The following is a 17,663-nucleotide window of genomic DNA, read 5'->3' as shown; positions in this document are numbered from 1 at the left end:
TGAGAGAAGAGTAGGAGTTTGACTTGTACCATTTAAGTGCTGTAAAAATGTATTATTACAGTAAATAAGAGAAGGGGCTTTTCTTTGGATTTTGGATAGTACGATTCTCATTAGACTGGCCTAAAGTTTTCGCTCAGTGAAACAAGTGTGAAAATAAAACAAATGAGAGAGAGAGAGAGAGAGAGAGAGAGAGAGAGGCTTCATATGTACACCTAGGGAAGAGGAGAAAGAGAAACCCAATCATCTACAATGTATAGAATACCCTTTTAATGAAGATTCATGTGGTTTTAAGTGTTTTCAGTCTTCCTGTTGTGCATATGTTCTGACCCTTCCTGTTGTGCATATGTTTCTCATATTGCCACAAAGGCAGGCCTTAAAAATGGGTTTCATGTTTAAGGGTGGGTACTTGATGGAATAGCTTAGCAAGTATACTACTAAATAATCATGTAAATGGTGGATACTAGATCAGCAATTATGCTGCTTGATAGTCATGTTTAATAGTAATATGGGTAATGAAAATTGTTTAAAGTTCTTTCGGAATGTCAGCCATCTTTAGGAAAGTCAGTCTTAAGGAAGGCAACATCTAGTTCTGAGTGAGGGATTAATCACTTCTTTATCATGTTTAAGGGCAGATAGTTACTGGAATAACTCAGCAATTATGCTGCTAAATGATCTGTTATGGACTGCTACTTTTTTGTTTTGAAAGCGCAGAATGCAGTGATATCTGGTTCTGATTATCTATGACAAGATTCGAATTTTTTCTTTTGCTTTGATTCTTGTTTGCATACAATGTTTCTAGCACTATCTTTGCATGATCTTCTTTTACGTGGCACTAGCTCATTTTCAATGTTTCTAGCACTATCTTTGCATGATCTTCTTTAACCTGGCACCAGCTCATCTTCAAAGATCTTATTGCATATGCTTCTAACTTCCACCAACATGGGGACTAGAAGTTGCACCTCTTGAAAAATTTGTAAACGATTACCTACTTTTGCTTCTACTCCTCCTAATCCATACCCTCTTTTCCTATCTAAACACAGTTGACATCAGTGTTCCCAGAACACATTGTTCTGAACAAATCACGAAATTTTGAACCCGGTTTTGTTGAGACTTTACAGATTTTTGAGCTAAAATAGAAATAGAATGCCTTAAATTTTGCAGGATTTTTCAAAATTCAAGAAAATAAAATTTATGGGTGAAAACAAAAATGTTACAGGTGGATGTATTAAAAAAGAGACTCTATATATTGACAGGATTTGTGTCTGAGACGGGAGGCATGTCTGCAGAGGTCATTCAGATGGCCTTTAATGCGACGGAGATGGGATTTGAGTCACTAGTTGCAGAGGCGTGGCCTACAAAGCCCCAACTTGCGGCCGTTGGATCCTGTTGTTTAGTTGGAGTCATTTGTGAGGGGACACTTTACATTGCTAATCTTGGGGATTCTAGGGCTGTTTTGGGGAGTGTATACAAAACAACTGGGGCGGTTACGCCTGTGCAGTTAACGTCCGAGCACAACGTAGGAATTGAGGCTGTTCGACAGGAGCTAAAGTCCCTTCATCCCGATGATTCACGCATTGTTTTGCTGCGGCACGGCGTTTGGCGTGTAAAAGGCATCATACAGGTTGCCTTTGAATCCTTCATCTTCCATTGATGTTGCAAAGATTTAAGTTTCGGTGCGTATTTGAGATCATGACGCACGTGTGCATGTGCATTGAAAACAAGGATGATTTTTGACAGGTTGATCACCCTTCAAAATTATGGGTTTAGTAAAAATAGTGCCCGTTTTTTCAGATTTTACCCTATTTTTTTGACGGCCACTCAAAATAATTGGCTGTATTTAACGGACAAAATGCCCAAATGGCAAAAACAAGTATGACGCCTGTCAAAAAGCAACCCTGATTGAAAATATTGGACATTACAGTTAGTGAGCAGGAAAAATTAAGCTGATGGACATAGATGCCTGCAGGTTTCACGATCCATTGGTGATGTCTACTTGAAGAAGCAAGAGTTCAATAGAGAGCCTCTTTTCTCACGGTTTCGTCTATCTGAACCTCTTCCACGGCCTGTTATTACAGCAGAGCCCACTATTTTGGTGCACAAGCTTCAACCCCATGATCGATTTCTGATATTTGCATCGGATGGTTTTTGGGAACATGTGAGCAACGATGAGGCTGTTGAGATGGTGAACGGTTATCCACATCGGGTAGGTTCTACATCTTCTATGTGCATGAAAAACTAGACATGGGATGCCGCATGCCCTTAAATGTGACCTTCCAAGATGTTTGTGGTTGCAGGGAATAGCAAGAAGGCTGGTAAAAGCTGCATTGCAAGAGTCGGCGAAGAAGCGAGAACTGCGGTACGCGGACTTGAAAAAGATCCAAAGGGGGGTCAGGCGCCACTTTCATGACGACATCACGGTTGTCGTCGTGTTTTTGGATCAAGAACTCATGAGGAAAGGCACAGCTAATGGTGCGGTCGCGCCCGTCAGTAGTGTGGATCGTCACTCCGTCTCTACCGGCGAGCAAGCTTTCCAGATGCTGGATGTGAATGGTAATTACGGTGCCTTGAAAGCTAGTTTAGTGCTTCTACAGGCCTCCTCTAATTACATGCTTTGTCATGTTGGGAAATAACCTGAACTTTCCATTGGTATAACTTTGATTGGACATTACAGGGCCAATCAAGAGGAAAGGTTGGACCAGAGGATGGACTTCTTGAACAGTGACGCATACAGGAGTCCAGCTGAGAAGATGTTGTAACCATGTCTGTAATCTTGTTTTTCAGGTGAGGAACACTCTTGTGGGCAGTTCTTTCCCAAGCGTGGACATGCTCTGACTTTGGCTAGTTAGTCTCGTTTACCGTGCCTCTGAAGTGATTCATGGAAGCAACTGTTGTGCTGTATAGGCACAAATAAGTTCTTGCTTCACTACTTTAACGTAATCACTGTTCCCATTTTTTTTGGTAAAGACTATTGCTCATATGTTTCCTAGCAATATGGCAAAGTTGTGGGTGCAATAAGCACCACTTTAAGGGAAGATTTTGTGGGTGCAATAAGCACACCATTTTACCCTTAGATATGAGTTTAGCTAAGCAGAAAAATGATACAGCAATGGAAATTACAATTGCAGATGTAACTTAATCTTGTAACATAGATGTGATGTCAATCCTCTACTAGTGTCTTTCTTTACATTGCAAAGCAGTGTGCATGGACTGTTACCACTTCTCCTCTAGTATGTTCCATGTCACTTCTCCTCTAGTCCATGTGTTATCAATGACTTGAAGGCTTTTATTTGATCAACCTTGCTTGCAAAAAAAAGTTTGTTTTTTCTTTCCATTAAAATTTCCTTTGTCTTTTGTAGAACCCTATTAAATGCTTGGGCATGTTTGGGGTCCTTTGGTTCCTCTCTCTCTGTGTTTTCTTTAATATTTCTATAACTCGTTGTTGTTAAAAATGTAAGCTAGAAAACTAACTTTGACAAGGTCTTTAAGTATTGGAGAACCGGCCTGTGAACGTATGCTCCCTTTGCATTTGAGGTGATTATAGATTGATGTTTGGGTCATTGCTAAACCCTAAAAAAAACCCAAGTGAAATCTTCTCTTAATTATTGAGAAATCAGAGTTTCAAAGTAATGTGATTAGTAAGCTTATTTTGAAATTAACAAAGGATTCAAAGGTTAATTTGAGAACTCAAAGTTAGGAACGTAACCAATCCTAAAAGCTAACACACCTTTGCTTTTTATTTTTGAAATTAGGTTAATCTCTTGCTTAATATATGTTAATCTTTTTTACTATAACTAAAAATTATTAATGTGAGATTAAGGGGAATCAAGGTTTTTGACTACATAGTTGAGATACTTTTGTGAGTATTAAGATTGTCATATAGCTAGATTTTATTAAGAGATTTAAAAAAACCTAATTCTTCTAAAATAGGATTAACAATGGATCAGGTAAATCAAGTGGAATTTACATAAAGTAATCATACAACCCTAGGCTTAGAGGTTAGGCGACCTTGAAAAAGTGGTCAAAAATTAGTGAACATGTGTTCATTAGAAAGCATGACCTTTGCATGTTTACACACCCTTGTGTAATCCATCATTGATCCATTTGCTACTTGTACAATGTGTAACTTCGACAACACTATGAATTGCAGTCTTAGATTGCCCAGTGAACTCTTGTTCACAAAGCTATGTGTGCTACCGCTATCCATAAGCACATGAAAAACCCTCCCATTGACCATAGCCTTGATTCTCAAGGTGTTGGTACCCTTTCATCTTGTATAGCATCATGCACAACTTTGCATCATGCCTTGTTTCTTTTGTAACACACATGGGTGTAGGAAATCCATCATCATAGTCCTTCATATGATCCACTCACCCTTAATATCTAAAGATATTCATCACCCAAGAACTCTATTCACTAATCAAATTTATTATCTTCATCCTTGTGCTCAACCTCTTTGGATAGCACCATATTGAGTGACATATTCCTTGCTTTGCATGACTTTGGGTGGTCTTTGCTCTGATTTTTCTCCACATTTATAATACAAGCCCTTACTTCTCAATTCATTTATGTGATTCTTACAAACTTGCTTTTATTCACTCTATTAGAAGCTTTTCCATCCCCGGTTGGTCCTTTTGGAGGAGCCCCACCAAATTTGAAATTTGGTCTTGCACCTCTACCATACATTGTAGAATACCATGGAATGGTAGTAGTTAGGGAAAATTCGTTTGATGGTTTCCATTGGTGAGAGGATGTATCAACCCTAAAAGTACTCTTGTGAAGCTTCAGTTAGTATACTTTTCCTCATAGGTCTCGGCCAATACCATTGCTTGCTTGAGATTTGTAGGCTTTTGAGCCTTCACATTAGCCCCAATGTAAGCTTCTGTTAGAAATAATGCCCAAACATGCGCTAAATTTCCTAGGGTTGTTTTAACAATTATAGGAGTCATTTAGTAATGCACTTTCACCAACCATAAAAGGGGAAGCTCGTGAGCATCTAGTTTCATTGAGAGAATCAAGGAGCTAATTTCATGGAGAAGATTATGGAGGAGAATATGCAACCTGTAGATCTAATCGATGATGTAAACCGCTTAAAACTTTTGCTTATATAAAGGTGCATCTAATACAAAGCAATGAAAGCGTGTTTTTGATTACTGTCATTCTATCTCATTATTTATTTTGTTAATCTCATATCCCTAATCATGCTTCCATTATCACCATGAAATATTTAGCTTTTTCTCCACCATAGTTTTCAATAAATGGTATCAGAGCCAGACACCGCTTCTGCTATCACCTGTTGACTCAGTAAATAGCAGCAGGTTTGTTGCCTTCAACTAGTGCAATTACTGCACTTGGCCTGTTTGCACCGCTGGCGCTTCACAACGCCACTATTGTTTTGATCTGTTGTTCAACGTTATTCTTTAGCTGTGCTTCCACACCATCCTTTGGGATAGCACAATCTGATTTCGATGCCTGACTGATTTCGAATGTCCAACATGCCTTGCTGATTTCGCCTGCCAGGTTAATTCCGACTATCCAGCTGATTCTGACATGTCTTGGTGATTTTGAGTGCCCTAGCTGATTCCGAATGCCCCAGTTAATTCTGACTACCCCAGCTGAATCTGACATGCCTTGCTAATTCTGCCCCAGCTGAATCCGACATGCCTTGCTAATTCCGAATGATTCTGACATGTCCTGCTGATTTAGTCCAGCTAATTCCATCCAATTGATTTCATCTAGTTAATTCCATCCTGCTGATTCCGTCCAACTGATTCTGACCGATTCCGTCCAACTGATTCTAAACTCACCTTGGCTTTCTTCATGACTTATAAGCAATGTCCACTAGTAGCGATAGTGTTGCTGAAATCATTAACATTCTGTCTTTTGAGAGTGAAAACTCATCATTATCTTCAGTCAACCAACCCTCCAAATCTCCACCGAGCACCTCTCAGAGAGAGAAGTTGCCTATAAGAAGAATTAATAGAGCTTCTAGAAAATTGTGGAAACTAAAGAAACAGTGGTATTATAAAAAAGGCATTAAAATGGGTTTTAGTCCTTATCTTGCATCAAACCTTCATTTGTATAGGACAAGGGATATGAAATAAGATATAAGTTATTAAATTTCTTGTGGGGATTACTTTACGTGGTCATAATCATTTAGTTTAATACTTGTGTTTTATTCTTCACTCATAAAGTAAATTGAGCTAAACTCGTGAAGCATTAGACACTTCCCCTACTCTTTCAATAGGTAAGACCCTGCTATGGCTCCTAGAGTAGTGAGGTGAGAGAAAAGTTTAGAGGGGAGACCTTTCACACTTGGCAAACCAAGGTGAAGTTTAATCTCATGAAAAAGGGCTTGTGAAACATTGTTCAAGGGAAAGAGGAAAGACTTACAACTAGAGACAGTAGTGCACAATGGGATTTAAAGAATGATAAGGCACTAGACGTTATAGGGAAACACTTGGATGACACTTTTTTACATCACATTTACACTTGTGATACATCTCAAGATGCATGGGAAATCCTATACAAACTATTTGGTTGTACATGTAAACACTCCAAGATTAGTCTCATAGTGAAGTTCTTTGGGCTTCAAAGGACTCCACAACTACTACGCCTGCCCACATTAATGATTTTAAAAGTCTCTTAACACAACTCATGGGAATCAAGAAGGAAATAGAAGATGATAAAATTGCTGTGTTGATTAAGAGAGTGTCACATTTTGATTAATATTCAACCCTTGTCATAACTCTTTTAAATCTTCCTACTCCTTCCCTCATTGACATTGAAGCTTCTCTCTTGGAAGATGAGAAGAGGATTCTAAAGAAGAGTGAGTACCATGTTGATGGTGTTTATGTTGTCAAGATGCAAGCCTCATCCTCGCAAGCCACTCCCCAAACCAAGAAGACCTTCAAATGCACTTTTTGTGCAAACAAGGACTTCTTGAGAGGAGTTTTGTTTTGCAAAGAAAAAGGCCTAAAAATGCTATCTTACCAAAGAGAAGAAAGAAGAAGACTCTCCATCGAAGGCCACCCATGAGGCCAAACCTTTGCTTTGATGACTTTGATTATGCCTTTTGATGGTCATGTATTTGGCCCATTCTACTCTCACATCTTTTATTTAAGCTTAGATACTCTTTTTATGGCATTGTAAACCAAGAGTTTTTATCTGATGTACCATCTTTTATATGGGCATCTAGCTTAGTGAGATAGCTGCCTTTGTGTATGGCAAACTCACCTTGGTCATCATAACCATTGTATCTCCAGCTTTGTACCTACCTTTGATTGTGAGAGTGCATTCTAGTTTAGGTTATCTTAGCCTTTTTTATCTTTACCCATGTTTGGTTCATGGGAGAGTTAGAAATAATGCCCAAACATGTGCTAAATTTCCTAAGGTTGTTTTAGCAATTATAGGAGTCATTTAGTAAAATACTTTCACCAAAAATAAAGGGGAAAGCTTGTGAGCCTCTAGTTTGATTGAGACAATCAAAGAACTAATTTTGTGGGAGAAGATTATGGAGAAGAATATGCAACTTGCAGATCTAATCATGATGTAAACTGCTTGAAACTTTTGTCTATATCTTTAAAGGTTTATCTAGTACAAAGCAATGAAAGCGTGTTTTTGTTTACTATCATTTTGTCCCATTATTTATTTTGTTGATCTCGTATCCCTAATCATGCTTCCATTATCACCATGAAATATTTAGCTTTTGATCCACCGCTATAGTTTTCAATAACTTTAACCCCTTGATAAACTTGACGACCTTGAAGTGCTCACCAAAATCCTTCACATGCAACATGAGCTTGATAAACTTTTGAGTTTAGTCCCTCACACTCCAAATCATCCCATTCACATATGATCTTAGGCAGGATAGATATGTGCCACCATATGCTAGAGTTACAGGTGTTCAGAGTGACCCGCATGCACCTTTTTAAGTGTGGAAGTTAAGGTTTCTCTCAGCTCCTCCTTGAAAGCCACCCAAGAAGTAACTCTATATCTTTTTCTTTGCAACTCTTGCCCCACGAAGCATGAGCATAGCCCTCCAAATGTAGAGTAGCAAAGTAAAATTTTGCCTTCTCACTCCTTGGATTGATTTCAAAGTACAACTCCAACTTTTTCCTCTCCAATTTTTTGAATTTCTTATTGGACATGCTCTCACCGCCATTGAACTTGGTGGAATTAATCTTATCCTTCATCCCCTTGAACTTATCATGCTCCTTCGAGTGCTCCCTTGGGTTACCCACATTCATACATGAATTGGTTGGTCTTCTATCCCAATGGTTGATTCCTTGATCTCACCACCTCTTCCATGCATTCTTGAAAGAAGGCATCTTAGAATAAGCGTTGTGGATCTCTTCAACCAAAAAAAGAAAATCCACCCTTGATTTCTTATGAAATGCACTCTTATGCTCTATCAAACCGATCAAATAGGCCCTCGATCATGTTTTGCATCTAGCTTGCATAGCCACTTGCAAATCACCCGAGACAAGGGCAAATGATCAAATGTAGGATTAGACATAATTGGCTCTTTGTTTGGCACTTCACTTTTACACATTGTCATCCTTATTGGTCACTTGAGTAACCCCCACAACATTGCCACTTGTATTGGCACCATCCTCCATTTGCCTTGGGACTTGAGACACTTTTCCTTGCCTTTCCCTATTACCCATGTCCATTGGTAGCTTTGCAAAACACCAATTTGAGCATAAGTAACTCAAACGGAGTCAAAATTCAATGTGTTATAGCTCTTTACATCCACAATGTTGAGAGGAACATTTGTACCACCTTGGATCACACTTTAGACATGTGTTATATCGCTTCGTTTTGGGCTTTGTGTCTGAGAGCCCACTTTTTGGTACACTACCCAAACTTTGATTGGGGTGTTCTTTATATCCATGTGAACATTTGAATGAGTAGATTAAGATCCCAAATTTTAGATTTCACAAAGTCAATATTTTGTTGACTAGAGTTGATTGTGTGAAAAAAATTCAACCATAGGAGTTAAATGACCGATCTACACATATCCAAATGGAGTGCTTGATGGCTCAAATGGAAGGTCTTCATTGAGTAGATTAAAAGTTTACAATTACTTCAAAAAGGATGCCTTCATGTCCCATGCTATGAGGATAGCCATTGGCTAGCTTAGGTAAATCTATCTTGTTATTCATATAATAAATGTCTAGGTTATCCTAATTGTACTTCCTTCTAAAGCTAAGTGAGGTCTATAATTGTCTACAATTATCTGTGTTTCTTATTTTTTCCATACAACCTCATCTAGCACAAACGTGGGTGGTCGTTATACCACTAGCCAGATTTCCCCAATAGGTGCTCTCTCCATTGGTGGGTGCCAGACTAGCATTAACTCCCATATATCTAGTTCAGCAGTTGTAGATCGAGCATGCCTCCTAAACCTTGGAGAGTAGTAGCCAATTGATTTCCCCTGCGTGATGTGTCTCATTGTCCTATCATTTTCACAGACTTTTTTTAGGTATTGATTGTAGAAAAAATGTTTTTCGAGTGTACTTGGATTTGGGATCCTTTGCACTTTGGGATTTATCTTCATTTTTATTTTTCATCCTTGGAATCCTCTCCCTATCTTTGAGATCCTCAGGGATCCTCTCCCTATCTTTGAGATCCTCAGGGATCCTCTCCCTATCTTTGAGATCCAATGGCTCCCCCTTGGTTTTCACTCCTACCTTATTTTCTCTTGATTTCTCTGCATCAAGCTTTTCTTATCCCTTTTTTTTTTGTTCTCTTTCCTAGTTCCTAGATCCTTATTAGAGTCATCCTATAGAACCATTAGCTCCCCTGACTTGTGCTCCTTCTTTGGGGTCTTCAAAGTCCTCTTCAGACCTTGGATGGATCCTTGAAGCCCTCCTATTCTTGATCTAGAGCACTAGCTCCCCTGGCTTGTACTCCTTGAAAATCCATTTCTAATCTCTCTTGTTATCTCCTTTGTCCTTTTCTTCTTCTTCATCTTCCTTTTCTTCCCCTTCTTCCTCCACCAGCTGCATGCCTTAAGGTCTTGCCCATGTTAAATTTAAGATCTTAATGGATTGATGATTACAAGGTAAGGTAGAAGGTAGTGGGTACATGGCTAGGTACTAGCAGGTGCAGGAGGTGGCATTAGAGAGTTGGCCATGTAGCTAGACTAGCAGCAATGTCGGAGTCTGCCAACCACCTTCATGAGGTCTAGAGGCACTTCAGGTAAGGGTGGATCCCACGGATTAATAGAAAATTTCTACCTCATCTTCCATCTTTATATCTGTAATCTCTATGGAAAAATGCAATGAACAATAATGTATTACAACTTCATAGTGCCTTGTGTATTACAATTCATTTAACTTCTCTATCAACTATGTACTTTCTCTTGAAGTAGCTACTTGCCTTTGCGCTTTTTTTGTGCTTCCTATAAATTGTGTTTTCTTTTTAGTGAGCCTTTGCCTTCCTAGCCAACTTCTATGTAGTCTCTTTCCTTTCTTACCCAATACTTCTGTAGACTCTCTTATGCACTCTCTTATGTATAATTTTTTAACATGCCTTTTATGAATATTCTCTGGAACATATTTGGCTAGGTTTTTGGCTGGTGCCTTCAGAGCTATCTTATTACAATGCAATATCACTTCTACCCATTGGTTGTTATCTCAATTTTGAATTGACAGAATAGAGCTATATGGGTTGCTTCAATGTAAGAAACTACTTGTGGGAGATGTCACTTACATTCTCAATGATGTGTTAGAGCTATATGGGTTGCTTTAGTGTAAGAAACTACTTTTGGAAGATGCCACTTACATTTTCAGTGATATGCTAGTCTCCCAAGTCAAACCCTTCACTCTATCTTGATATTATAATAGTATGCACTTTTGTGATATGCTAAATAAAATAAACCCATTTTCCACTCTACCTATTTTTCCTTTTCCTTTCTTCTTCTCTTTCTTGGCTTGCTCTTCAGCCTTTCTCTTAGCTTTATATTCTCTCTTATGTTCCTTTTCTCTTCTTCATCTTTGGTGTCAATGTTTCTATTTTTTCTACCTTCAACATCCACCTTGAGTTCGCTTTTTTTTTTTTAATGTGCTACTTTGAATGTACTTTTAGGCTCTCAAACTGTCAGAAAATGGTGGCAAAATGCTTAACTAGCTTACCTTTTTATATCTTTGGTCTACATACTGAGATACCCATGTATCTCATGCTAAAGGTCAATAGTAAGTGGTAAAAACCTCTTACCTCAATCTCCTATATTCATTCCCTATTTCAGAATGCAAGAAAATATTGTTTTTCCTTGTTTTTGCCTAGAGAGAGGTAATTCAATATTGAGATATTTTTAGATATGAAAATTCTCCTAATATCTAAAATATATTTTCCTAAAACAGAAGTTAAAAATAAACTTTCCAATGTGCATTAGGAATCAATTAAAAATGATATAAGGGACCTTAGCCTTAGGGTCTAGGTTTTCAATTTTTTTTGAAATATGGTCCAATTAAGGTTCCTATGGGCCAATAGGATTAATCCAAGTGTTGGGATGAGATAAATCCAATGAATAAAAGAAAATACCAAAAAATGAGTAAATGCTCACATAAGATGAAGAGTTGATTGAGTACAAGGTTTATTAGTAAAACATTAAGAGATATTACTAAAAAAATGAGATATTTTGGAGAAATGATGAATTTTTGACACCTTGGTAAGGAGAGGGGGAGACCTTTGAGGTAGGCGCCTCCTTCACATGTGTGGGAGGGCTTTTAATTCAAAAAAAATGTGATATTTTTATCTCTCCTCTCTCCTGGATCAAAAGGGGAGCCAAACTGGTCTAAATCTTGTCCAAATTTAGTCAAGCTGGAAAATTCTAGAACCCAGTTGGACTCAGTTATGGCCTCCCTCACCTATAAATAGACCCTCATTCTTTTGAATTCTCACATGTGAGCTATACCATGCCAGTATTAAAATGCATAAAGAGGGATTTTAAGCATATTCAAAAAAGAATAGCCAGACTGAAAGAATGAATCAGGTAATAGAAGATATCCTTTGGGCAAGGAATCCAAAAAGAAGTGGTTAAGCCATTTGCATACAATGCTTCTTATCATCAAAGCATTGGGATGAGCCCTTTCAAAGCTCTGCATGGACAAGATTGCCTTACACCATTGAATTGGTCCGCGACCCATTGATCAGAGTCGAGATATCCAGAAAAATGCTTGATGACATGGACCAGCAAATGCAATCAATCCGTAAAGATATTAATGCAGCCCAAGATAGGCAAAAGCAGTATGCAGATAAAAAGAGATCAGAGAGAGAGTTTGAAGAATCACATATGGTCTTCATTCGAGTATGACCAAAAAGAAGTTCCTTATCTTTAGGGAAGTACAAGAAGATCTCTCCCAGATACTGTGGACCATATGCTGTTATAAAGAAAGTAAGTGATCTAGCTTATAAACTTCTTCTGTCTCCCCATCTCAAGGTACATAATGTATTACATGCCAGTTTGCTTAAGAAATATGTACTTGGCTAGCCCGAGTCGCGTGCTTGATGATGATGAATAATTGATTTCTCCGACTCAAGGCCAGATGGTACTCCAGCCTGAAGAAATCCTTGATGTTCTGGAGAAGGTTCTCAGGAGCAGAGTCCTTAGAGAGATTTTAGTCAAGTGGAAGTTCTTCCCTCTAGAAGACGCCACCTGGGAGAAAGAAGAAGAGATATTTTCTATTATCCCTTAAAATTTCTCTACTTTTGGGGAGCTTGGAACTTTTCTCTCTCTTCAACAACTCTTGGAGCTCTCTTCTTCACTTGCTAAACCAATTGATTGGTTAGGGACTTCACTTCTGGAAAAAGAAGCAAGCTAATCCATGAGGTAAGAATGAATCTAATAGTTTTTTTTTTGTTAATTTTTCCAAATGACTTCTCTTCTCAACCCCTCTCACAAGCTTGAGAAGTTTTCTAATTGATTGTTTTAAATTCAAATCAAGCTTTCCCTAAGAATTTTAATGTTTAATGAAGAAAAAGTTAATCTTTATGCTTATTTAGAATGCTTTCTTATGTATATCTCTCTCTCAAAAAGAATAGTCATTCCTATGGCTAATTCTTTAGCAAAGGAATGCTTCTCATTGATAAATTCTTAATTCAAAACCAAACTCTAAGCTTGTTAAGCTAGAGAATAAGAAAATGGTATTTTTATGCTTTTATGTTAACAAAATAATGGTTAATTCTTTTAGATTATTAGTTAAAAACTACTTTAATTGATTCTAAATGAGAAAGAGATAATCCTATCAATTTGGAAAAAGAAGAAAAATGGAGATAGCTTAATCTAGTGGAATAATCATAATTAAGTTTATGATTATGGTTAAAATTATGATTTAAATTCATAGTTTAGATTTAAGCTTAAGAATAGATTTTCTATCATATTTGCATAACAATTTTTTATTCTTTTAAGAAAATTAAAAATTATTAGTAATAGCAGCGAAGCTATGGTCAAATTTTTAGAAAATAATCCATATGTTATTTTTATGCATAATGCTAAAAGAGGACTTCTTACCATATTCTAGGATTGGACATCCTATGCAAAAAGAACGATTTTCATCATATTCATGTGAAATAAATTTTAGTATTTATGCATAAATATTTAATTAAAAGAAAAGAGAAAATTTTGATAAATTTATTTCTATGCAAAAAGAGGAATTCCCATGATAATTGAGATCCAAGTAATTAAATAGTAAAAGAGAAATTTTTGGCATATTTAAAATAATAGATATTTAATTTAAAAAAGAGAAATTCTAGATAAATTTATTTTATGCATAAGAATTTTTTAAATGATAAAAGAGGAATTCCCATGACATTTGGAATTCAATCATTTAAATGCATAAAGAGGGATTTTAAGCATATTCAAAAAAGAATAGTCATACTGAAAGAGTGAATCAGGTAATAGAAGATATCCTTCGGTCATGCTGCAGGCAGGGAACCCAAGAAGTGGTTAAGCCATTTGCATTTGGTTGAATTTGCTTACAATGCTTCTTATCATCCAAGCATTGGGATGAGCCCTTTTTAAGCTCTGTATGGACAAGATTTCCTTACACCATTGACTTGGTTCGATCCATTGATCAGAGTCGAGATATGTAGACAAATGCTTGATGACATGGACCAGCAAATGCAATCAATCCGTAAAGATATTAAGGCAGCCCACGATAGACAAAAGCAGTATGCAGATAAAAAGAGATCAGAGAGAGAGAGTTTGAAGAATCAGATATGGTCTTCATTCGAGTACGACCAAAAAGAAGTTCCTTATCTTTAGGGAAGGACAAGAAGCTCTCTTCCAAATACTATGGACCATATGCTGTTATAAAGAAAGTAGGCGATCTAGCTTATAAACTTCTTCTGCCTCCCCATCTCAAGGTACATAATGTATTCCATGTCAGTTTGCTTAAGAAATATGTACGCGGCCCAAGTCACGTGCTTGATGATGAACAATTGATTTCTCCGACTCAAGGGGCCAGATGGTACTTCGGCCTGAAGAAATCCTTGACGTTCTGGAGAAGGTTCTTAAGAGCAGAGTCCTATGAGAGATTTTAGTCAAGTGGAAGTTCTTCCATCTAGAAGACGCCACCTGGGAGAAAGAAGAAGAGATGGTAAATAATTACCCCCACTTTGCAAGATGAGGACATCTCACATTTTTCAAGTGGGAGAGGATGTAAGATTCCTTCTCAGCCTGAATAATGAAAAAGCTTTTACCTCAATCCCCTGTATTTCAGAATGCAAGAAAATATTATTTTTTCTTGTTTTTGCCTAGAGAGAAGAAAAATTCTAGAGAGAGGTAATTCAATATTGAGATATTTTTAGATATGAAAATTCTACTAATATCTAAAATATATTTTCCTGAAACAGAAATTAAGAATAAATTTTTCAATGTGCATTAGGAATCAATTAAAAATGATATAAGGGACCTTAGCCTAAAAGTCTAGATTTTCAGAAATTTCTCGGTTATGGTCCAATTAAGGTTCCTATGGGTCAATAGAATTAATCCAAGTGTTGGGATGAGATAAATCCAATGAATAAAAGAAAATACCCAAAAATGAGTAAATGCTCACATAAGATGAAGAGTTGATTGAGTACAAGGTTTATTAGTAAAACATTAAGAGATATTACTAAAAAAATGAGATATTTTGGAGAAATGATGAATTTTTGACACCTTGGTAAGGAGAGGGAGACCTTTGAGGTAGGCTCCTCCTTCACATGTGTGGGAGGGTTTTTAATTCAAAAAAATGTGATATTTTTATCTTTCCTCTCTTCTGGATCAAACTGGATCAAAAGGGGAGCCAAACTGGTCCAAATCTTGTCCAAATTCAGTGAAACTGAAGTTGGAAAATTCTAGAACCCAGTTGGACTCAGTTAGTGGCCTTCCTCACCTATAAATAGACCCTCATTCTTTTGTATTCTCGTCTGTGAGCTATACCATGCCAGTATTACATTAAAATAATCATATTTTCTATTATCCCTTAAAATTCCTCTACTTTTGGGGAGCTTGGAACTTTTCTCTCTCTTCAACAACTCTTGGAGCTCTCTTCTTCACTTGCTAAACCAATTGATTGGTTAGGGGCTTCACTTCTGGAAAAAGAAGCAAGCTAATCCATGAGGTAAGAATAAATTTTATGGTTTTTTTGTTAATTTTTCCAAATGACTTCTCTGCTTAACCCCTCTTTCTTATGTATATCTCTCTCCTCAACCTGAATAATAAAAAAGCTTTTACCTCAATCCCCTGTATTCATTCCCTATTTCAGAATGCAAGAAAATATTGTTTTTCCTTGTTTTTGCCTAGAGAGAAGAAAAATTCTAGAGAGGGGCGATTCAATATTGAGATATTTTTAGATATGAAAATTCTACTAATATCTAAAATATATTTTCCTGAAACAGAAGTTAAAAATAAATTTTCCAATGTGCATTAGGAATCAATTAAAAATGATATAAGGGACCTTAGCCTAAGGTTCTAGGTTTTTAGAGATTTCTGGATTATGGTCCAATTAAGGTTCCTGTGGGCCAAAAGGATTAATCCAAGTGTTGGGATGAGATAAATTCAATGAATAATAGAAAATACCCAAAAATGAGTAAATGCTCACATAAGATGAAGAGTTGATTGAGTACAAGGTTTATTAGTAAAACATTAAGAGATATTACTAAAAAAATGAGATATTTTGGAGAAATGATGAATTTTTGACACCTTGGTAAGGAGAGGGGGACCTTTGAGGTAGGCACCTCCTTCACATGTGTGGGAGGGTTTTTAATTCAAAAAAAATGATATTTTCATCTCTCCTCTCTCTTGGATCAAACTAGATCAAAAGGGGAGCCAAACTGGTCCAAATCTTGTCAAAATTTAGTCAAACTGAAGCTGGAAAATTCTACAACCCAAATGGACTCAATTAGTTGGCCTCCCTCATCTATAAAAAGACCCTCATTCTTTTGAATTCTCACCTGTGAGCTATACCATGCGAGTATTACATTAAAATAATCATATTTTCTATTATCCCTTAAAATTCCTCTACTTTTGGGAAGCTTGGAACTTCTCTCTCTCTCTTCAACAACTCTTGGAGCTCTCTTCTTCACTTGCTAAACCAATTGCTTGGTTGGGGGCTTCACTTCTAGAAAAAGAAGCAAGCTAATCCACGAGGTAAGAATGAATTTTATGGTTTTTTTTGTTAATTTTCCCAAATGACTTCTCTTCTCAACCCCTCTCAAGCTTGAGAAGTTTTCTAATTGATTGTTTTAAATTCAAATCAAGCTTTCCCTAAGAATTTTAATGTGTAATCAAGAAAAAGTTAATCTTTATGTTTATTTAGAATGCTTTCTTATGTATATCTCTCTCTCAAAAAGAATAGTCATTCCTATGGCTAATTCTTTAGCAAAGAAATGCTTCTCATTGATAAATTCTAAATTCAAAACCAAACTCTAAGCTTGTTAAGCTAGAGAATAAGAAAATGGTATTTTTATGCTTTTCTGTTAACAAAATAATGTTTAATTCTTTTAGATTATTAGTTAAAAACTACTTTAATTGATTCTAAATGAGAAAGAGATAATCCTATCAATTTGGGAAAAGAAGAAAAATGGAAATAGCTTAATCTAGTGGAATAATCATAATTAAGTTTATGATTATGGTTAAAAATATAATTTAAATTCATAGTTTAGATTGAAGTTTAGGAATAGATTTTCTATCATATTTGCATTACAATGTCTTATTCTTTTAAGAAAATTGAAAATTATTAGTAATAGCAGTGAAGCTATGGTAAAATTTTTAGAAAATAATACATATCTTATTTTTATGCATAATGCTAAAAGAGGACTTCTTACCATATTCTAGGATTGGACATGCTATGCAAAAAGAACGATTTTCATCATGTGAAATAAATTTTAGTATTTACGCATAAATATTTAATTGAAAGAAAAGAGGAATTTTTGGTAAATTTATTTTTATGTGAAAAGAGGAATTTCCATGATAATTGAGATCCAAGTAATTAAATATTAAAAGAGGAATTTTTGGTATATTTAAAATAATAGATATTTTTATTTAATTTAAAAAAGAGAAATTTTAGATAAATTTACTTTATGCATAAGAAATTTTTTAATGATAAAAGAGCAATTCCCATGACATTTGGAATTCAATCATTTAAATGCATAAAGAGGGATTTTATTAAGCATAT

General features: G+C 36.3%; 1 protein-coding gene across 2 annotated transcripts in view; it reads left to right on the top strand.

Moving 5' to 3' along the window:
- The window catches only part of LOC147625229 (putative protein phosphatase 2C 46), a 7,836-nt gene extending 4,508 nt beyond the window's left edge, over positions 1-3,328 (top strand). The window contains exons 2-6 of one of the 2 annotated variants that reach the window (XM_086818497.1): positions 1,254-1,621; positions 1,967-2,203; positions 2,295-2,550; positions 2,672-2,689; positions 2,782-3,328. In XM_086818497.1, coding sequence (XP_086674623.1) covers positions 1,254-1,621; positions 1,967-2,203; positions 2,295-2,550; positions 2,672-2,689; positions 2,782-2,846 — 944 coding nt within the window. In that variant the 3' untranslated portion in view covers positions 2,847-3,328. The remainder of the gene's footprint in view (positions 1-1,253; positions 1,622-1,966; positions 2,204-2,294; positions 2,551-2,671; positions 2,690-2,781) is intronic. The other variant, XM_086818498.1, reaches the window with a different exon arrangement.
- The last annotated feature ends 14,335 nt before the right edge of the window (positions 3,329-17,663 follow it).

This window comes from Cibotium barometz, chromosome 24 (assembly GCF_041138505.1).
Source record: "Cibotium barometz isolate CiBa-2024 chromosome 24, ASM4113850v1, whole genome shotgun sequence".
Classification (NCBI taxonomy): domain Eukaryota; kingdom Viridiplantae; phylum Streptophyta; class Polypodiopsida; order Cyatheales; family Cibotiaceae; genus Cibotium; species Cibotium barometz.
Note: the sequence above shows the minus strand (reverse complement) of the source record. Positions and strands in the feature narration are given on the sequence as shown.